Source organism: Colletotrichum paranaense (genome assembly GCF_030867605.1).
Source record: "Colletotrichum paranaense strain IMI 384185 chromosome Unknown Scaffold_5.1, whole genome shotgun sequence".
Classification (NCBI taxonomy): Eukaryota; Fungi; Ascomycota; class Sordariomycetes; order Glomerellales; family Glomerellaceae; genus Colletotrichum; species Colletotrichum paranaense.
In genome coordinates, this window is record NW_026848963.1 from 1118759 (window position 1) to 1141125 (window position 22367).

The 22367-nt window shown below is 51.0% G+C and overlaps 5 protein-coding genes across 5 annotated transcripts; 2 read left to right on the forward strand and 3 right to left on the reverse strand.

Annotated features, from left to right (window-relative positions):
- Window positions 1–393: 393 nt before the first annotated feature.
- On the forward strand, window positions 394–3727 carry CPAR01_06723 (subtilase; the record flags this gene model as incomplete). The annotated part of the gene is made up of 11 exons (XM_060490994.1): window positions 394–525; window positions 581–922; window positions 972–1035; window positions 1097–1208; window positions 1258–1315; window positions 1364–1423; window positions 1478–2775; window positions 2833–3045; window positions 3102–3279; window positions 3359–3528; window positions 3586–3727. The coding sequence occupies 11 exons, from the start codon at window positions 394–396 to the stop codon at window positions 3725–3727; spliced, it is 2769 nt and encodes a 922-aa protein (XP_060349868.1).
- A 1400-nt stretch (window positions 3728–5127) lies between these two features.
- On the reverse strand, window positions 5128–7071 carry CPAR01_06724 (major facilitator superfamily transporter; the record flags this gene model as incomplete). Its single annotated transcript, XM_060490995.1, has 3 exons — window positions 5128–5677; window positions 5731–5968; window positions 6024–7071. 3 exons carry the CDS (start codon window positions 7069–7071, stop codon window positions 5128–5130), a joined length of 1836 nt encoding a protein of 611 aa, XP_060349869.1.
- Window positions 7072–8274: 1203 nt separating this feature from the next.
- Window positions 8275–9648, reverse strand: CPAR01_06725 (uncharacterized protein; the record flags this gene model as incomplete). Its single annotated transcript, XM_060490996.1, has 1 exon — window positions 8275–9648. The coding sequence occupies one exon, from the start codon at window positions 9646–9648 to the stop codon at window positions 8275–8277; it is 1374 nt and encodes a 457-aa protein (XP_060349870.1).
- Window positions 9649–14999: 5351 nt separating this feature from the next.
- CPAR01_06726 (pectinesterase) lies at window positions 15000–16043 on the reverse strand (the record flags this gene model as incomplete). Its single annotated transcript, XM_060490997.1, has 2 exons — window positions 15000–15367; window positions 15425–16043. The coding sequence occupies 2 exons, from the start codon at window positions 16041–16043 to the stop codon at window positions 15000–15002; spliced, it is 987 nt and encodes a 328-aa protein (XP_060349871.1).
- Window positions 16044–20068: 4025 nt separating this feature from the next.
- On the forward strand, window positions 20069–21681 carry CPAR01_06727 (calcium/calmodulin-dependent protein kinase type 1B; the record flags this gene model as incomplete). Its single annotated transcript, XM_060490998.1, has 2 exons — window positions 20069–21078; window positions 21441–21681. 2 exons carry the CDS (start codon window positions 20069–20071, stop codon window positions 21679–21681), a joined length of 1251 nt encoding a protein of 416 aa, XP_060349872.1.
- Between the last annotated feature and the right edge of the window lie 686 nt (window positions 21682–22367).

Genomic DNA, 22367 nt, shown 5'->3' on the forward strand with positions numbered 1-22367 from the left:
GCCAAACTTTTGAACTGACCCGCTGCCTCTTGAAGTACTTCAGCTGCAGAGCCACCTGAAACCCCGTTCTGAGGCATGTCTTGAGACTGGTGGCACGTTTATCACCATCTCACCGCTCCGGACCGGACAAAGAAAGTGTCGGAGAACCTGTTTGCCGTGTAAACGGGTATTATGTTTGTTTTCAATATGAATCTTGAACGAGGCAAGCATGCAGGTGCCCTCGCACCCGGTATCTCACATGGGTCTGCTAGAACAGCATGCCCATTCACCTTTCAGGGCGCAGCAGAACTTTCAGCAATACATATGATGAGAGTAAGGCCTTCTCCTCCACCTAATCTCTCAGTGCTCTACTTGACAACTTCAAGAGCTACCTTTCGTTCCAAGCTAGCCATCATGCGCCTGACAACTGCAGTCGCGATCTTGTCCTTCACGGGCGCGAGTCTGGCTCGTTTTGGACGACAGCAGCAGACTCCGAACGGGAATCGATCCTCCGGAACGAGACGCTTCATCGTGGAGCTCGCGAAAGTAAGTTGTAATTATTCTGGTGGCTCCGAGACATCGCTGAGATCAATCATCATAGGACTCGGATCTCAAGCAGCTCGAGACACAGCTATCCGCTTTCACCGGTGCGACAGTGTACAGAAGTTTCCGCAGTCCTGTCTTTACCGGAGTCAGCGTCGAGTTGACGGGCAACGACGAGGAGGACCTGCGTTTTCTCCGGGGTGCGAGCAACGTTTGGCCATCGCGCAGAGTCCAGAGGGCCGTGGTCGAGAATGGCCAGGAGTTCAGTGGAGGTGTCTCGGGGAACAACTACAACATTCACGGCATCACTGGTGTTCAAAGGCTTCATGAGAGAGGAATCCTAGGCAAGGGTGTCAAAGTGGCTGTTGTTGATGCTGGTGTTGACTATACACATCCCGCTGTGAGTTCCGGTTCCCTTCCTGACTAGCGATTGCCAGCTGACATCCTAGCTTGGTGGTGGTTTCGGTGAGGGCTTCAAGGTCATGGGCGGATATGATCTCGTCGGCGACTCAGGTGAGATCAGGATCACCAGCACATCTTCACACAGCATGGGCTTACAAGGAAACGTGATAAGACTGGCCTAGTGGTGATGGACACAAACGGCCTGACAAGAACCCATACGAACAAGATTCTCTCGGTGGGCATGGCACCCATGTCTCTGGGATCGTTGCCGGACAGTCAGATACGTTAGTAAGCGCTTGCGATGCTTGGATCAGGAGACTAACAAGGTCATAGCTGGCAGGGAGTTGCTCCTGAAGCTAACATCTTGTCTTACAAGGTCTTTTCCGGGACGGTAAGAAAAAGACCATGGCTTTCAGGCCCATGCTGACTGTGACTACAGAGTGGCGATACAGATGAAGAGACGCTGATTGAGGCGTTCTTAATGGCTCATAATGATGGCGTAAATTTGGTCACAATTATCAACCGGTTGTTCTCTCATCTGACCCCATGCTAGGCCGACATCATCACCGCCTCGATCGGAGGTCGTGGAGGGTTCTCGTCCAACGCCTGGGCCGAGATTGCTTCCCGTCTCGTGGATCAAGGCGTTGTCGTGACGATTTCCGCGGGCAACACGGGTGAAGGCGGTGCTTTCCTCGGGGAAAACGGTCAAGCCGGACGAAGCGTACTCTCAGTGGCGTCTACTGAGCCCTCTTACGTCCCTGGGATGCCCTTTGAGGTGACATTTGACTACGGAAACGGCGACGTCAACAAGTCGAGGTACGGATTCTTCTATGGTGGCCTCACACACAGCTTCCCCCTCAACTCGAGTCTTCCCATCACCGCGCTGTCCTTTGACCCTCTCAACACCACAATCGGATGCCGCTTCTTGCCACCGGGGACGGTAAACTTGACTGGTGCTCTTGCTATGGTTCCCCGTGGTGGCTGTAACGGTTTCAACAAACGATATGCCCTTCAGTCTGCCGGCGCCAAGTACATGCTGCTGTTCAACGACAACGAAACTTTCCCGATGCCCAACAGCTATGACGTTTATCGTACAGAGGGCATCACGGAGCATGCTGTTGGGGTCGAGATCCTTGCCGCGCTCGCAAAAGGGGCTAGGGTTACGGCCCGGTTCTTCAACGAGTCCGGTTCGGGTCTGGTTAACTTGAAGAACCCCGCCGTTGTCAGCTCCTACTTCACTTCCATGGGTGGACTGTACGATCTCCAGATCAAACCAGATATTGCAGCTCCAGGAAGCAACATCTTTTCCACCATCCCGCAGGGGAAATATGGCTTAAAGTCGGGCACGTCAATGGCTACGCCGTACGTGGCAGGTATAGCTGCACTCTTCATCTCGAAGCACGGCGGCAGAAAGGTCCACGGCACCGGGTTCGGCAAGATGCTCTCAGCCAGAATCCTGTCCAGTGGCGATTCGCTTCCGTGGAATAATGGGCTGAACATGACAGACTATGGGACGACGCGTGCCCCAATCTTCCAACTAGGCAACGGCTTGGTCAACGCTACCAAGGTTCTGGACTACCGGACCGAGCTCTCGTACGCCAAGTTTGCGCTCAACGACACAACAAACTTCCGCGCTTTGCACTCTCTCATGATTACGAACAATTGCACTGGTCCGATTACGTACAGCTTTTGCGTCGAGACTGCAGGGACGTACGAGGTCCTCGGTGATAGGGACAACATCAAGGTGGGCCCCCAGTATACGGGGTTGGTTCCATTGGCTACGCCGTTGGTCCCGAACGTGACGTTTCCCAAGGAGTTAACCGTTGGTCCAGGAGAGACCAGAGAGGCAAAGTAGGTACACCACGTCGCGTTCTCTTATTACCACCGTCAACTAATGCCTTGGTCCAGATTCACATTCGAACACCCCAAAGGCGGAAACCATTCAGCCATGCCCCTTTACAGCGGCAAGATTCGCATCCACGGCTCCAACGGGGAGCAGCTCTCGGTGCCTTACATGGGCATCGCCTCCGATCTACGCAAGACCTTTAAGAAGATGTTTGTCGACGAATACCCGTATATCAACTCGGGAACGGATGACACTCCTATGGTATACAAGACCAAGTAAGACCCTGCTGATATACCCCTTCCAGTAACCTCGCTGATGTATTGCTCGCTAGCTTCTCCTTTGACCTTTCCCTGGAATCACAGGATTTTCCGAAACTCTACATGAACTTCCGATGGGGTTGCTCTGTTCTACGCTGGGATATCTTTGGGCGCGGATGGGAAGAGAAGAGCTGGGGGACGTATCCGCCGGTTCCTGGAAAAGGTGGATTTGTTGGACATGCTGCGACCTGGGTAAGTTCATCTCATCTGATAACACCACGCCTTCACTATGCGGCACATTCGCACCTGAATAGCGCTTATTTGTACACAGGACAACGAAAGGCACGCTACCGTCTTTGACCCCGATAACGACAACGAATTCGACCTCATCCGGGGTCCCCTGGGAGAGCTCTCGAGGGAAGATTACAACTATGCACCCTGGAGGGCTTGGTGGCTTGGTAGGTTCTCTGACGGCTCGAAGATCAAACCTGGAAACTACACGTAAGTCTCTCGGATGGTTACATTTCTCGATGTAGAGATCTAACGAGGCATCGACAGTATGCGAGTTGCTGCGCTGAGTCCCTTTGGAGACCCGACGAAGAGCGATCACTGGGATATTTGGAGGCGAGACTTCATGGTTGTTGGCAATCAAACATCGCCTGACAGTTCAGTCCCAGATGTTGGTTTACAACACGGCTGAGCTTATAACTCCTGAAGCTGGGGACGCCCTGCGTGAGAGCTGGAAGTCGCCAAGCAAGGATTAGCCGGTATCTCATCTGCGAGGGTGCTCGTCGCACTTTTTTCAATTCAAGTACATAGATAGTAGTCGGGTGCAAAAATAGATCAAAGGATTGAAGTGTTTGCGGGTAAACCATCCCATGAAAGCGTCAACTGCAGCCTGTGATGAGGTCCGCCAAGTCTCTGTATTGAATGATTCATCCAAATTCATAGGCCCCGGCGCCTTGGATCTTCCTGCTTACAATCCATAATCTATGTGTAGGATGCGCATTATCTCGACCTGGCGTTGGATCAGGGCATATAAAAAGATGAAAGAAAGTAGAGGAGAAAACCGTAGTAAGGAGTAGGTTTGCATTAATGCCGCCACGAAATCCCTGTTCGGCGCGCTCAGCGAATGGGAACAGTGCCGATTGCCAAATTAGGCCTCTGTCTGCCAAGTCTCTAGACAGCGTTTTCACGGGTTCATCCAGTCTTCTGTGTAACCTCACACCATACTCACACATGATCGCACTGGATGATTGATCGTTTAGAGGAGACGTCAAGACAGGTTGCCCGGCATAGAAATGGCTAGCAGACGCACAGGAGGCACCGTCGACCCGAATTGCAGCCAGAATGAGGCAGTCGGACGGCAGTCGTCGCCGACCAAGATCCGACCGAGCCCTCAGGTTAGCGTAGGGTCGTGCCCTACGTTACTTATTGCCTCAACTCAGATCCGCTCCCAACCAACTATCACTGGATGTCAACATCCACCCATCCCCGATAGTCTAGTGGTGAGGATATCTGCTTGTCACCGGGGAAATCCCACGATTCGCAGGGGACCGGGGTTCAATTCCCCGTCGAGGAGTCTCTCTTTTGCTCTGTCTCATTATTTTTTGAGTTGTTATGAAGAGAGGGTGGCGATGATGAGTTGTTATGATGAGAGGGTGGTGATCATGAGTTTTTGGAGCAAGGTGGTGTAGGTGAGAAGTTGGGAGTTCTGCATGTGGCCCGGGCGCTGCTGCCAACTGGCAACCGGTCGCCCTCTCCTGCAGCTTATGGTACTTGGCTCTTCGGAGCTTTTTCACATCTGACGTATTCGACGAGTGAGTGAAGGGAGACGAGATGAGGTGGATTACCGGGCTTGCATGCCTTTTTATTTCACGAATACCTGATTATACACAGCGAGCTTCTCCCCGTACGTTTTGTCTCTGTAATTTTCTTTGGGTCCCCACGCCCAGGGCGATCAATCATCGAGCATCGAGCAGTAGTACAATATTATACATAAATAGCAAGTCAAACAAACGCAAAACTTCTTCCCAAGTCATTAGTACTCATACAAATCCCCTGTCCGTAAAATCCATCTTAGTTGGCACATATCATTTGTCAAATGTGATCACCGAAATGCTCGGCTGGCCATCTCCTGCGCCAAGCAGGCCCGTAGAAATACACCACGGGAACGAAAACAGCAAAGGCGCTGATCAGCCCGGTGTAAATCATCATCGCGTCAAAGTAGCCCATATCCACCACCCAGTCGGAGATCTTGAATGACAGAATAAAAGCCAGCAAGCCTCTGAACGAGGCGATGTTGACCAGTGCTGGGCCGGCGAGGTGAGGGTAGCACTCAAGGACGTAGACCGCGCCAATGGTGTTGGCGCCCAAAAAGCCGAACGCCATGAGGCCAAGGCCTGTGAGAAACGTGAAGTAGGAATACTCTGCCTGGTTCGAGCCAGCCAGACCAAAGATGATGGAGCCAACAATACCGGCGAGAGTCGGGATGATGAGGTTCACAAGTTGGTTTTCAGGGACGCGGACTCCCCGTTTCTTCGCGATGCGGTTCGCCATCCAGTCGGCAGCACTTCCAGTGACCAAGGCAACAGCGATAGCGGCGATGAGGACCGGCACGAGGCAGAGGCCAAGGTTCATGAAGTCCCATCTGTATCGGCGTTAGTCGGGGCTCTCATCCAAGTTTGAGAATTGATTACTTACGACCAGGGTGCTGTCAAGAGAGCTGGGGCCACGGTATAACCAGCAGCGAAAGCACACGCAATCATCACACTGTTAAGCATGGTGATGAAGAAGATTTGAGGGTAGAAAAACGTGCGAAGAGTGTCAACAAAAGCATTCCAGCCCTTGCGCCAGTCCATCTTGCCATGGAAGAGAGCAATGTTGTAACGGAACGTCCTAGGACTGCGCTCATGGCCGATCTCGTTGCGGGGAATGCCATCTAAAAGTTCATGGTCAGCCGATACCCCCAAAGAATCTGAATGCTTCTGACTTACTCATCTCGGCACGTGTTCGTTGCCATCTGGTCTCAGGCATGAAGAAGTAAACACCAACGAGGAAGACTGCCGCGCCAATGGCCGTGATGTAGTACATCCACCGCCAGCTCAAGTCGATAATCATGTATGGCGCCGCGATCCCAAGAACAATGATGATAAGACCCTGAGCGGCAAAGATGCTGGAAATCCACGCATTGCGCTGGTGCACAAAGACCATATCCTGGATAATGAACGGAATCAAGCTCTCAACCGTGCCAGCGCCAACAGCTTGGACGCAACGAGCGAAAAGATGTGACTGCAGCGACTGACTGCTGCCTGCCCAGAGACATCCAATGATGGCAACAACACCGGTGCTGAGAACAACTGGACGACGGCCGACAGAGATGGCCATTGGAACGAGAACCAAGTTGGCCAAACCAATGACCAGAACCGGTAGTGAAGCCAAGAGGTAGATTTGAAAGATTGGCGGCGCACTCGGCAGATTCGAAAGGACCTTTAGGGGGTCGAGGCCCGCCGGAAGACCACCGCTGTCGGTCAGGGGCTTGAGGATCTTCGGATCGAGGCCGGCGTATTCGAGAGCAAAGACGGGCAACATGGCACCGAGAATCAGCTCAGCGGCAGCGGCCAGCGCGCCGAAGCAGCAGAGACAGAAGCATCCTAGGACTTTGCGGGACATTGGTAGGTTGAGGGGATCCCGCGGATCCTTAGTTGGCGCCGGCTGGAGGATAAGCTGTCCATTTCTATACAGGATACCCTCGGGTGCATCCACTTCAAAGCTCGTCTGGAAAGTCTCTCCATGCTTTACCCTCCTGTCAATGTCTGTCACCGAGCTGCTGCGGCTGCTGAAGTGGGATTTCTGGTTACCCTCGAAGCCTCGGTTGCCACTCTTCTCGTCGTTGCGTCGCCAGAGTGGTTCGAAGAAGCTGGAACCCGCTGATGATCTCGCGGCCTGCACGGGAGCGGGTTGCGTGGCTTCTTGTGGCTGATAGTCCATACTTTCTGGGTTGACCTGTCGAGAATTATGTGTGGCTGTAGCGTTGAGCTCCATGTTGGGCCTTGATTGTGTGAGTAGGCAGGAAATAGTGACCAGATCCAAAAGTCGGAAGACAGCTTCACATTGAAGCAACTCAGAGGAATGGCTCTGAATAACATGCAAAAGCCACGACGGGTCTGGCCATCTTGGAACCCTGATTTGAACACAGACGAAGACGCTATGGCGCAGCGAAACACGGAACGCGTTCAGAACAATGCATCCACACAGACGTCGGCCACGATATTTAACATTACCCCGCAAGATATCGCCAATGGCTAGCCTTGTAGGGCAGCACTGCGTCTCTGAACGTCTTTGAATTAGGCTACAATTTGAATTTTCATCATTGTTGGATGTTTCGTTGACGTCGCCGGGTCTGTGTTGATGCATCTCTGCTTCCGGTTTGCCTCCGTATGCTGTTTTGCTAACAAACAAAGAACGGACGAACAGGCGCCCGTGCCGAGCCGGCCGATCTTCCTCACTACGGAACTGCTTTGAAGACCGAAATCTGGATGAACGAGACCATGAAGGTGTCGAAGTGGTAACCTTGACCAGGCCCAACGACTCGAAATAACGGACACGCACTGAGGCGATGATAGCCAAAAAAAAGTAGGTGATGCATTAACTTATAAACCCCTCTTTTGCTATCACAACGACCATCCTTATCTCTCTCTCACCAAGACTTTTTAAATCTACTCAACAAACATATTACTTATGGAAGAGGCGTTTTTATCCAGATAGAACACTGAGGTATCTGTCCATAAAAGACCGTTATCAGTTAGTCAATATCTATTCTTAGCATAAGAAGTGAAGGAATCCATCGCAGCTAGATAGTTTGGGAATGAGGCCCCTATTTGTTCTATGAAACAAGAGACATGCCCCCATGATCAAGTCGATTGCAGACTCTTTGGAACTGAGATAAGTATCTCCCGCATTCAATAAATCACAACGATTCGGCGTCAAGAAGGCCACTTCTAAGAGACTAAGATGAGTTGAATTAATCCCTTGTAAGAGAAGGTGCTATGTCTAAATTGAGTCTATATCATCCGAACATTCAAAGCAAACATAACACACTATACAATGGTCTCGATGCAGAATCCAATAACTCCATGTTATGCTGGGTATCAAGCGTACCGTCCGCTGTGACGTCGCATAAATCTTCAATTACATCAGCAGCCAAATTCGACTCCGTTTCTAAGAAATCTCTTGCGGCTCCATCATTCATTTCTCGTTTCTGACTTGCTCTTCATCGGACTGCAAAGTCACTTCCGTGCTAGCAGAGCGAGGAGGGATAGAGACGGTGTCGTCTTGCTGGGCCGGCGCCTTTGCAGCAGCGGCAGCGGCAGCACCGGCCGCAACAATGGCCGCGGCGTCAGCGCAACGCTTGCGGATGGAGAAGACGGAGCCGACGTGACCCACGAGCCACCAGGAGAAGAGAACAGGCAGGGCCACGCGCGTCTGATCAGCGCAACCAGTCCACGCCTGCACCAGGAGAGAGTAGATCTCGTGCGCCGGGAAGGCGTAGCCGATCCTGTAGAAGCCCGCCATGATCTCAAAGGGGAACACGCTACTCGCGACGTTGGTGAGCATCCAGGTGAGGAAGAAGAACGGGATGAGCTGCATGGGCACAAAGGATCCGATGAGAGACTCGAGGACCTGCCACTGCACATCCATGTAGAGCCAGAAGACGAGGAGAGTCTTGCCGAACTCGGGGCCGCCGACGGCCCAGTTCTCCCTAAAAGCCCAGAGATATCCCGTGACAGTGACGGCGGTGAGGAAGCCGTAGATCTTGCCAATGGTGAAGCGGATGAGCCAGACGTCGCGGACTCTCATCTTGGCGAGGAGGCCGGAGCTCATGCCGATGCCGTTCAGGGCCAAGATGAAGAAGAACTGGGCGAGGGTGGGGACGATGATGTTGACGGTGTTGAAGAAGACGCGACTCGCTTGCGTCTGGGCGCCAATGAGGTCGGGGGTGGACGAGATCGGGTTTAGGTAGGCGGCGATGGCTGCCGGGTTGGTAGTATTCAGGGATCGGAGGGCAGCCGTGCCGTTGGGCGACTGGTAGTAGAAGGCCCTCGATGCGCCGACGACCTTTTGAATGTTGCTGTTAATGGTGGAATCGGCGATCGCAGGGTATCGGGCCTGGTTGTAGGTGTATGTGACTGAGTCGGCGGCATTGTAGGCTGCGGTCGAGGTGCCGTTGATGGCGCTGGCGAGCTTCGCAGACGCGCCCACGTTGATATAGATGGCTCCCCAATAGTCTCCTTTGCATACCGCGTTCTTGACCGCTGCGGGAGTTGAGTATTTCGAGGCGGAACCAAACTCGATGGTTGGGAAGTTGGCAGCTTGGAGGCTCTTGGATGCGCCTACAATTGCTGAACCAATGGCGCCCCCATCCAGGTCAACGGCCAGAATCTTGAGTGCATGTGAGCGCTTCCCTTGCTCGAATGTTGCTCCAAAGAGATATGACATGTTGGCAAGGACGAGAACCAAGATCAGTATCGATGACATGACCATAGGTATGATGATACCCTTCCGTTGAGCAGCGCTCCATTGTGAGAGTGGTGTCCTCTGTGGGACGTTGTTGGGTGACATGGCTATCGAGTTTTTCGTTCTGATTCGTCTGGCAAGTTACAATAGAGAGGCGATATCGCACAGCTGGGTTAGATATGCTGAGGGCCGAATCAAGTGTAGTTGGGTAGTCGATCTCCTGAGGACGTCGTGTGAAAGGAAAAGAACTGGTAATGTGCCAAGGGGTAGGGCTGAATTTAACAATGGGGAGATTCGTAGTCTTAAAGAGGACCATAAAAACGAAGATCCTATGTTTGCCCATGTGGCTCCCTATGTGGCGCCAGGAGATAAAGGAAGACCCATTGGTTCAAGAGCGCGGAGGCCGGCCGAGACGGACGGTTAACGGGGTACGGCAAACTCGCCGGGGCTCGGAGCGCTCTGTATGCCATTATTCGTCATCATCCTCTTCGTCGTGACTCTTATTGAGTCTAAAGCGACATGGATGGCTTCGAGTTTCTTCCAGGCTGCCGTATATGATCTCGGAGCTAAGTCCAAGATGCGAGGTAGCGAAGGGCCGAAGCTACCTCGTTGACAACCTAGCCTCCTCTTCAGGTATGGAAGCACCCACGATTGAACTGGGAAGTGGGTTGGCTTGGGCGTTGGTGTGGCCGCAAAGTCTTCCGATGCGTCGGTAGAGGGCGCAAGGGGTGGCCCCCTTAGTTGGAGTTATCTAATATGGATCCGGCCGCTAGACGGCGTATCGGTGCTTACGTTCGCCGAGCACCGGACTTTTTTTTTCATTAGCATCTGGCCGTTCCCCGGCCTGTTGGTTCTGTTGGTCGTCCACGTTCGCTCTGTGTCTTGACCGTTCCTTAAGTGCTGACCAAGTTCCAGACTCATTAATAATCAGGTTATCCCCCGTCCCCCAGATTAGAGAGACGTTCTCGGGCAATAGTATTATCCGTAACATGAGCAACGTCAATCTTGGATTTTACGAAGTCCGAATTTATGCCAAAATCAACACTGTCAACGCACAGACATTTGTCACTGAACAACCGGGACACTAAATCGCGGGCGCTACTGAGCTCATGACAGGTCTCAGTGCATCAATACATCATTGCACTGATCATCTCACGACAACATACCATGAGCACACTGCACTGCGGAATTTGGAGTGTTGCTGCATAGGCAACGTTCTTGAGAATTGCTCTAGGGGTAGGCGGGTTGCTACAGGAGGTATGGTTGCGCGTCCATTCCACAGGCCTTGTTTGTCTTTGATGATTGGTCTTTGGTGGCGGCAACGCAAACATCGTCCACCGCTCGCTCTCGGGTAGCAAATTGGGGCTTCGGTCCCGACTAATCTAGGCTCTGGGCCAGACGATCCAACAGAACTTATGGTATGATCTCCCAGGTCGCGACAGCCCCGGAAGCGATCCACCCAGCTGTCGGATTTACAAAAAAACCTCCGGCCGAAGCATAAACTCCAGCCCCAAAATCTCACAGCCACTCGGCGATGAGCTTTGATGCCTAGTCTTCCCATCAACCAACGACTCCAATGGAATATGCATTAGCTGGGCAATTTGCTGCATCTAGGGAAACGGCCCCTCACTTTTCGCTCGTTGACCCTCCATCAACCTTGTTTCTCACTATTGACTGAGTTGTGCACGGCCTACGGGCAAACGCTACTCAATCGACGCATTATCTCCGGAGGTGTTCCGGCCCGGCCGAGAAAATTGCCAAGTCGGGACGGTATGCTCATGGTCGCCGGAGCATGACCCGCACGCCTGATTATCGTTCGATCGGTAGCTGGTCGCGGGACACTGTGAGAACAACACATTTACCGCAGTCTGGAACTCTGGTCTCATTGAAAGTCCGACACTGAGCGCACTGATACAGCAAAATTTTGTGGGATCTCGACTTTGCTGACGCATCAATGTTCAAGTAAGGCAGTTGCTATACCTTGTGACTTGGTTACGTGGTGTACTTCGCTCGGAGGAGGCTTTGGCCAACTGAAAGCCCTCTATTATCTGCGGCTTTGATTCTCATTAATGAGAAAGCCCACTGAAGCTATCCTGACTTGGGAGATGTCTGCCGCCTGTAGGTATTACTTCAGGTGAGAAAGTACTTCGTACGAATACGGATGGCCCATGTCAACCGACACAATGTCGGATTCGCCCCACTCGCGCAGACAAAGTCACGAATAGCACGTAGCAGATTGCACATCAACCAAGTAAGTAGGTTTAAATAGCTTATGCTATTCCAATCACAACAGAGAAAAAGAAGCGGTCTGTAGGAGTGAAAAATGCGCAACTCACCTGATAGCGCATGTGAAAAGCCGTTTCCAGAGGTCCAATGTTTATGTCTGGTCCGTGACAAAAAGCAACATACGCGCCTTTGCCTTTACCAACTCGCTTGTAGATGTCGGCCACTATCGCAGGAAGCTTCCCATCACAAATATAAATCTAGGAAAAGATCCCGCTCCATTCTGTGACGCCATGAAGACTAAAGAGATCACTTGTTCTTGTCAGTGAGGGCCGGAGCAGGCTCAGACTTCTCGAAATATTCAAGACACCGGCATACCGTTCACGGACGGGATACATAGGTGCAGCTGAACTTGCCTAGGTCCTTGAAGTTTCAAACAGATCGGCTTGGCGATGTGGTGGTCGTCGATCTAGTTGCTGTGCCGGTAGCTATTAGTTGCGGAACCCACTTTGGCCGAAGACAAGCGACAGAAAGCTTTGTGGTTTTGAATAATCCTTGTCCAAATCCTACTTCTATCCAACTTGGATATCAGAAACACCACTGATTCCCCTAGTTCCGTCCAGACCAGCGAACCTGACTTCTTTCTCAGGATCCTTCTCAGAAAGACAAATGACTTTGCCGCTGCCATTGATGGAGAATGTCTGCAGGAAAGACTACATGGGGGTGTCTGTCCAACAGACAACAGAGTTCGCTTCGCTGACAAAGGCATCCGTCATCAAGTCGAGTTCGCTAAGTCCGTCGAGATGGCCTAGTTTTGCTATAGCCCTGACTCAAATGGCGATGTATGGTCGAGAACACGCAACGCCCGACTTATCATGAGCAATAACATGATTGTCTAACATGGTTTCTGAGAACTGCTGAACTACAAGCCGTCCTAACATTGCGACTGCAGGAACATATCGCGAGTTCGCCTACCTTTATCTCGACGTGCGCTACTTTAATGGGTTAGCCTGTGCTGTCGCCGATTATTGTACTCAACTATACCATGAACTTGACCTCTGACCCGAAGTTTTCCTTGCGGAGGAGGCTGGTGACAACAATTCTGATGCGACATTGGAATCCATTGTGGCAAATGAAGTCAGATATGCGGTCACGGACGATTACGGAAAGAATATCCACCTCGAGAGCCTAATAGCCGGGCAGTCCTCAATAGCGACATAGCTATTCGTTCTTCTCTTAATTTTCACCGAAATTCTGGAGACAAAAAAGCGAATAGATACTACGAACGCTGCTTTGAGGTTCAAGGAGTTGGACACATCAGATCGAAATGGCCTCCAAAACTTAGCTACAGTCGAATGGAGGATATGTTTGACCAAGACGGTATCGACTTCTTCAGAAAGGCCATCAATTCCCGCTTCAACTTGAACAATGCTTTACCGCGCGTAACACCTAAGGCTAATGGGAAAACGCTGCCATAGCATAGATGTTCTGGTCGCCACAGCGGCCACATGAGGATACTGTGAGACAATTGGTATGGCGACGTTCCGACCTAAAGCATCCATGTGCCATTTCTTGTGTTGTTGACAATTAACACCATAATCTCTTCGAGAACCTTCGGGTTTTGCCATCTCGTTTGCAATGGATTGCGGTCTGCTAGAACCTAAACCCATGGTGCAGAAATGATCTAGAGAACGCGCAAAGGCTGCTGGCATTGGAATCGGAGTAAAGCACGCAGGCTTCATCCAAGGCATTCCCAGAGATGGTAGCTGGATTTCTAGATTTATATGGCGAGAAAGGGAGCCATCCGGAGATTCAGAGATGCCCAAGGTGCTTGAGTGCAATGTTGAGAGAAGATCTGATAGCACGTATAATTGTGAGGAGGAAATCGATCCGGGTGGCTTCCTCAACGAACCCATGCAGCAGCGGTTGGGGGCGTAGAGATTTGTTTAAGCGCAACGGACGAGGCAAAGAATGCCATGCAATTAGGTTTTATGTACTTTCCTCATTGAGAGGCTTTGGATTGGCGTCAAGGAAGTCCACCGACCCCAAGAGGCCCTTTGGTCAAGGGATTCGAGGACTTCCCCTCAAGTAGAATTGTCGCTATATGCTCATCCGAGGAAATAAAGAAGCAAAAGATTGAAAGGTTTGGTCGTCAAACTAGATTCCTAGACCATACTCTGGAAGATCGAAAGGCAGCCGTCGCAACTTGAGTGGCCTGATCCTCAAATGAAGTGTATTCGTTCTCCTATAAGTATCACATACAAGACTGAGTCGTAACTAATTGTCAAGACTGGTCACAGAACAAGGGCCAGGACTAGCACTGGTAAAAATATAATAACGCCAGAGGTGAAGGATTCAGCTTGTAAACATAGACAGCGTATGCTGACGAAGACGGCGATATGCTCGCCGCGATGCTATTCGAAAATTCGCGACAAAGCGATTCTGCATGAAACTCGAGCAGCGCTGGTGCAAATTGTCAGTCATTTGTGTCGATTAAGCTAACTTGGATCATTGAGCAGTCTTTCTCATCTGCAACACCAGACTTAGCTCGGCTTCGCAACAGGCCTGGGCCCTGGCCAATTTGTTGAAGCTTTGATTCCGAGATTGAGTTTAATATGTGGTGTAACTTATGGCGTGTTTGTCCTCTTTCTCAGAACAAGGAGCTTCTGAACTCTGTCGGGAAGAAATGAAATCAATATTGCGAACAGGCAGAATTTTCTTTTGGCATGGGCAGTCGTCAACCAAGTCACGTAACGCCAGCTGAACATAGCGCTTGGCACGGGGACAGATGTTGCGCGGCCCAGGCCCTTTTTCTTCTCTCACCCGTCCGTTTGTACCTGAAACTAAGCCTCAATTTCCAATGTTTCACCACGGGCCATAACTAGCAGGGGCAGTCCACGATGGGCAGAAAAGAAGCTCAATCTTTTCTCGCGGGATTTTGGGGCAGTGGACGCGTAGTAACTCGTTTTTGAGTTTGCTATTTCTGTCGGTGAACAGCGCCGGCGATCGCGGGGACGAGTCAGTGCACGCTGCATCACGGATGCCGAGGGAATCATGCCACAAGCGGAAGTGAAGTTACACCGGGACAATATACGACATAAGAGGTAGATATTCACAAAAGTTCCAATCGGAACTGGAGGATATATTCGGTGGAAGAATATGTACGAAGAAAATGAGTATGGTCCTGCCCAGCAACCCAAAGCATTTCCAGCCCAGGGAATCCTGATCACCCCTTACATGTAAGCGGAGTCGTAGTAAGCCGCGCTGGTGTAGCTGCTGCCCAGAATGCTGGCGGGAGTGACGGCAGCGCTCAACTTCTTGGAGAAGCTGGCGCGAGTGCCCTGGGATCCGATGCCGGTGTTCTGGTACTCTCCGAACAGAACGTTGGCGGTGCGAGGGTCGCCGTCGTTCCACTGCTTCCAGCCCGCGGAGTTGATGACGCCGGTCATGGAGGTCTTCTGGAAGACAACCTGGGCATACTGGCCCCAGGGACGGCCAAGGTAGTAGGCGCCATCGGCAACGGTGTTTCCGGAGGCGGCGGCGATGCTGCAGCTGTTGAAGACGTATTCGGACTTATCGGACGAGCTGGCACGGCCGTTGGCTATTATTTTTTATTAGCGTCTTGTCCCTTGATATCGGTGTGAAGCTGGTTTCTTACCAGTGACATAGCCGAGAGAAGCAGCCACAACGCGAAGGTCGCACTTCTCAAACCAGGCCATGGCCTTCTGACCGAAGATGAAGTCCGTAGCACCCTGGATGAGGCACTTGGAGTAAAGCTGGTTACCCTGCTGGGCAAGAAGGGTATCCTGGAACCCGGTGAAAGCGCTGGCGTAGAATGCGCTGTCAGAGTAGGCGCTGAGAGCCACGGCCTGGCTGCCCTTGCCGTAAGTGTTGGCTACGTTGACGTTGTAGAGCTTGAAGTTTTTGGCCTTGATGCGGAGGGTGGCGCTGCCGTCATTGTCGAGGCCGTCAGCCTGGCTCTTCTTGGCGGTGATGGTCACCTTGTTGCCGGCGTAGCTGCTCGTATCGGCCGTGTATCCGTAGATGGTGAGCTGAGCCGTCCGCGCGGGGACGAGGACCTGCTCGCTGTAGGTGCCTTGGTCAATGAAGATGCATTGCTTGGCGGAGTCGGTGGTGGAGAGGGCGTCGACGGCCTTCTGGATGGTGCTGTATTGGCCACCAGACTTCTTGACAGTCAAGCATCCAGAAGGTGCGGAGGTGCGGCTGGCTGCCAGAGCCGCCGTGACGAAGGTAAGAGCGGTAAGAAAGGACTTCATTGTGTCGAGTAAAAAGAAGAAGATTGGAAAAGAATGTGGTCTTGGTTCGTCCCAAGGTTGGCCTAAGAGTAGATCATCCGGACTAGCAACTATAGAGCGGCTTGGCTCACCCTTATGTACTTCAATCAAGAGGCCCACAAGGCTTCTAGTGCCGACGGGCTGGATGCGAAAGTTCAGAGCCACGAGAGCTTCGTCTTCCCTCCCTTCTCCGCGTGTTCAGCTAGATGCTGGGCTCCTGGAGTAGCCGGGCATGATTGGTGGAGACGGCCATCGGCAGACAGGAGGTGCTCCGTAGATTAAACCCGATTAAACAACCAATCCCGAGCTTTTGAACTTTAACAAGGATAGACTGCTAGCTGGGGTGCACCCCGCAGCGGCAGTCCGCGGCCACAAGGGGTTCATTACTTTGGAACCGAGCCTTCTAGACCGGCCTCATCCTGTTGGCGGATTAATTTACCGATGACCCCATCTTGTACCGCCACGGAGGTTGACTGTGCAGTTCGCCAAAGCGTTGACGGTGGAGATCATGAAATTTGCGGGGTGGCCAGCCCAGCAATGGACAAAGAGGTTCAGTGATCCGAGAGCGATTTCGGCTTGGTATCGTTTCTAGAACAGTGCTCGCTGCAACGCAGGGGACCGACGAGTCAGATTGTCGGCATGAGCCCAGAGCGTCGTAGCATCTTCATCCCACCAGGGGAGATAGGGGTTGTGTGGATCGTCTAATGTGAAGCTGACGAAACATTTGGGCTTTTAAACTACATACTAAAGAAAGCTTGGCCGAACGGAAGCACTAAAATTTCCATCGTGTTTCTGCTGTCGTCACCTATAATCGGCATCGGGTCCGATTTATGGCCTTTTCGTCCTTCGCCACAACCTTGCTAAACTTAACAGAGAGTGGGAGAGTTTTGACGCTATTAATGCGTATTGGCGACTCTCGAGGGTGGGGACAGTAGTTGAAATCGACCGAGTGACAGTCGATTGGCCCTCCACGCCTCCGTGCCGCCTCGGTCTACTTTACTCATCGATAGTTTGTCTTCGTGATGGGCTTTGACAACCCGCTCTGCAGAGGTATCCATCAACATGAAGCTACATAGTGGCTGAGCGCTTGGCATTGTGTTGAAAAAGCAAAGAGTGATCAAATCGCACCTGGTGATTGTTTGCATCAAGTGACACAGCTCATACGGGCAAGATAGTTGGGACTTATGAGGACCATACCCGGCCGATGTAACTATTAGGCTCAAATGCGACTGTAGTCTCCTCTGATCATCCAAAGACCTGCTGGCTCCCTTCCACCAATCAAGTTAATTGACATGGAGAGCACGGCCGGCAGTGGCACGTTACGGCAAGCTGCAATGGTGGCCGTAAGACGGGTTTCTACAGTACTAAAAGACTGAGACCTTCTAGGCCTTTAAGTTACCAATTATTACATAAGATACTGCCCCCATGCAGTGACTGCAATTTTCGCAGCCAGCCGCCGAAAACCAGTATTTACTCGATCGGGTTACTCTCGGCTAAGTGTCGTGTTTATTGCTTGTATTGTTGGACTAGACTGAGCCCCCGGTCGCGGTTACAAAGTCAAATCAAATCACTGCAAACATGCTTCCTTGTGTCGTATTGACAAACTCGCACGTAACACAGCCGCCATCTATCTAGGACCAACAACTAGCAAATACTGAATGTCCCTACAGCTAAGCACTCCATTCCAGGTCAATACGGCTTCGTGAAGGAGATGCTTCCGCAGTCATCATGGAAAATGCGACTCCTCGATGTTTTTGCTCAGCAATCCCATCCAGCCTGGGAAACTTTCGAGTTGCATGCACTCTGGGGCGCAGCAGGCCCAGGGGTTGCGGGTATCTCGGCCTCAAAAATTCCACGCTACCGGACAATCGGCAAAGCTTAGAGTCTAAGAAGACCCCAATTCCGGTCGTATTGCTCAATTGATTGTTGAAGGACTTTTAGCAAGTTTCACGTCATATTTGCACTTGAGGGTTCTCAGGCCATAAGTTCACGCGACATGGATGATTTGCTGCCGACACCCGATTGATATTGAGTGAGACGAAAATGTCGAGCTCGACTTCATTTTGACCACTCATGGGTTTCTGAGATGACGAAATTTGATTAATTTATACCGCAAAGATTCCTCGCAAGTTGTGTTCTTGCGTATGTTAGTGGTAAGTCACTCGGAGTATGAAGAACTCAACATGCAGGCGCTTAGAGAGTCAGTCTCTGAAACCAAATCAGCCGTTGTAAGCTTTCTCTGCATAGAGACTTCGTAGGAACTCTAATCTAGCAAGCGAACAGTCTTATATACTTGTTTCACCTGCCGAGTGGAAGTATGATACTGCTCGGAGTAGCTGCGCCATTCTTTGGATAAGTAGGTTTATCAAGTCCAACTTGCAAAAGTACCTGGCTTGAGTGAAGCGAATTTACCTACAAATGAAATTTCTTCCCGCGTCTTAACTTTTATCAATCATGTATCCATGAAAGACGGAGGCTCTGCAATTTCCAGTTGTTTACGATTAGAAAACTGTCGCAGCGCCGCATGCGGCGCTGCCCACTACTGCCGTACGATACTGACTACCGCGAGACGACTGCCCGTCTCGTACAGTATTGAGACACGACCCCTAATGGGTCGCGCACCTAGAGGAATCAAGCCACTATCTGCTAAATTCCCTTCCACTTAAATCCTCGCTTTGTAGCAGAAATCCTTCATAGCGATGCCAACGCTGCAGGCGTGAATAGCACGTAAGGCCTTGATGGACGGACGAAGTCGCAGCATCGAGTATCTAATTTTACAATCCGGTTATCCCTACCTTACACTACCGATTTCCGTAACCTAGGTGAAGCTTTCTTCAAAATATGTGGTCATGTTCAAGACTTGCCCATGGGTGGCGGGCCTGATGTACTTGACATTGGCAGTAAATGTATTGAACGTCAACAGGGCGGCTTTCACAGACGCCAATCTTTATTCTCAAGCTACGATCATTTTCAGACGAGATCAGGTTCAATCTTATCTTACTATCTAAAAGTCGAGGAACAGGCGACAAACACCACCAAACCACAACGTGCTAGACTAATTATCCCACGTCCTTTCGTAATTTTACGGAATGGTATCAAAAGAACACAGGGACAAAAGCAGGTCCAACAGGCTTTCGGTCTTTTTGTGAAAGAGCCAGCTGCCTTTGAGTTGTGAAGTCGTCAGATAATTTGGAAGCCTATCAAAAAAGGAGTCTCAAATAGAAGAGCTGATATCGGACAAGACTCTATCCGGGTGTTTAATGACGGATTGTCAAAACGTGGTAGCGTTCGCATTGAGAATGTTTGTCGCAGGAACGACGCCATCAATTGTGAGCAGCAGATGATGCCTGATCTTTTACGAGAACATTCGTTCACAGGGTGCTCATTTTCCTCCCAAATGCCTGGGTGTCGTCAAAGCGGGCACAACCACGCAAAGCGTCCGCTCTACTTCTCAGAGTTGATGCAGCTGGGAAAGCCTGCGGGTTGCTTCGCTGAGCAACTGCATCGGGATCCCGGGGATCACTTTTTATTGGACACGAATGCTTCACAAACGATTTTGCCAGGGTTTCCGGGTCGACCTGCAGGATGCGGTGTATCTTGAGGCGATCTTGGGCCTCACTTTATGGGCAATTGTCCTCAACGATCAATACAGACTTGGGGAACAATCTGCGACTGAACTAGTTGAGAATGCCAGAATAATCTCCTTTCATGAGCACAGGGAGTTCGAGGAAAGCCTCTGGTACCCCATCAATGCTCGATGGGAATCGAGTACTGCGATCTTTCGGTTTGAAGAGCAAGAGAAACTTGGCCTCTTGAATCTGTGGCTGAGTTCCTAAGACAATAAGAAATCTCCAACCTGGACCACTATGGAGAAGGAGAGGTCGAACGACATGAGTGGTCAAACAAGCTGTGCTTTCAAACCTGGACAAGTTTTTCGACCTTGGGGTTAGTCCACTTTCGTAGAACATCTCATAAAGGCAAACGCCCAGGATCGCCAAGTCGATGCCATGTCAGCTGAAATCAAATTCATTCGTACAAAAAGCTCACTCGTCGATATCTGCGCTCAAAAGCTTCTCACCTGTCTGCTTCTCGGGCTCAAGGATGCATTGATGAGAAGCCCTTGCCCAAACGAATTCAACAATGCCAAATCAACTATAGACCATGTCTATCGGAACTGGAGGATGGGAAGTTCTTTGGTCACGAAAGTGGTGGATATGTTCGTAGACACCGGTCTGGGAACACATACAGAGGCTTTGCTCTGCGTGGTTCCCGCGTTGAGGAGTCAATTCCCTACTGATACCCTTGAGCTCAAGGCTTTGGGTGTCCTTGCATTGAACGGAAGTAGAAAATCAGGCGTGGAGCTCGAATTTGTAAGTGCGAGTATTGAGTCTCGTCTGAACACTCGTTCAATCAGCCCCTTCCTACGGCTCCTATGTGATGATCTACAATTACTTCACCCTACACAACAACATATATCCCAACTGTTGATCTTCTCAAGTTTGTACGAGCAACGCAAGTCTATTATAAGCTACAGAGCCGACATCAAAACTATACTTAAAGACTACAACGAATTCCTCGACCAGCTCAAGATTTTGAACCAACAAGCCGTCATTCATGACAAAGCCGTGCATTCTACCCTTGACGCTACCAAACCAGTAGTCTCTCTGGAGTCGAACAATCTGTATAGCGTATTGTGTTTTCTGGCGAAAGCAACCACAGCCGAGTTTGGGGCAGAAAAGAGCTTGCCATCTTCAAAGGAGATGTCTAATGCTTTGATAGTAGCTGCGAGGCAAGGTTCAGTTGGCGTGCTTTGCATTCTAATGAATCTTGGCCTCGATCCGAACCAGGCTGGGGACGGAGCTAAATCAACTCTTGACGTCTGTCTCGAACATGGTCACGAAGTCTGCGCACGAGTTCTGACCAGCTTTGGAGCTTCCGTACGCATGCCAGGGGACCAGGGACTGGTCCTATTATATGCGGCTATTCGAAGGGACCAAACGGCGCAAGTCGACCTGTTGTTAGAGATGTTGAACATCCAACCTTATGACTACGTGATAGCAATAGGGGAAGCCTGGCAATGTTGGAGAATTTCTGATCGATATTCATCCATCCTCTCAAAGCTTATCAAGCGTGGGTCCCATATCGGAGTCAGTCCAGCAACGATTTTCTCTGGAGAGTCCTATAATCCAGGCTGTTCTCTCGTCCACGAGAGTGGGTTTTTTATTACTGTCTTAAGATGGAGGAGGAGGTCATCGCCATATATGGGCATCATCTGATACTTTGGGTACTGCATAGCTGGAGAGGAATGGACTAGTCCACAGCCCGAGGGTTGGTTCGAGCTGGTGTACGGCCTGACCAACCACTTGCAACCCCTTATAGTAACACGGCACTTCACCTTACTGTCAAATGGCCGGCTACCCTGGAAATCCTCATCTCGGACGACAATATACATCCCAATACTGAAGTGAAGAACGGTGCGGGCCATACGCCCTTATGCAAGGCTGTTTGCGAAGGCCAGTATGAATCAACGACCTTGCTTCTGGAAAGAGGGGCTTCCCCGGAACTCATCGGCCGTGGACAGAGGCCCATGGACTGTGCGATTCACAACAAGGATGAGTAGATGGTGAGACTTCTTTGGGATCGTGGTGCAAGAATCAAGTCTGTTGGTAGCAGGTGCCAGCAAAGGGTGGTGAAAGCGACAAGCCCGGGGGAGGTGGAAAAGTTGTTGAGTTCAGGGAAGCAGAACAACAACCCGAGTTGAGTCGGGAAGCTTTTAGGAGTTGATGATCCCCAGACCGGAGTACCTGACGTATATTGACAGGGCATGGATGCAGTTGAGGAATATGGGAAAAGAAATTCTTAAGCTGAAGGGGCGTCCATGCCGGTGGACGGTGTTGTCATGATCTCAGGGATACTACTGGTGTGGGAAAGGGGTTGTCGGCGCCTTTATCATTGAAGCCACGGATGTAGGCGCTACATAAGTCGCTGGACCAAAGCCAAGTTGCTACTGGGGTCAAGCTGGCGGCTATGTAAGGGCGATGCGATGGGGTCTCGATACAATTGTCCTTCAGTTTCGTTTGAATCTCGGCCAGCAACAATCACGTACACGGAGAGTACGAGTCTGTATGCTTACCATTCTATTCGACTGCTCCTCAATTCTATCCTTGGTGAACCGTGAAGTAGTTCGCACCGCATGAAAATCGCATACTTAACTAAATACCTGGGCTATATGTTGAAAATTCATTCATTGCGGAAAAGTGACCCTGACTATACCGATAAGTCTCAGCTTGCTCTCCCGCGGAACGC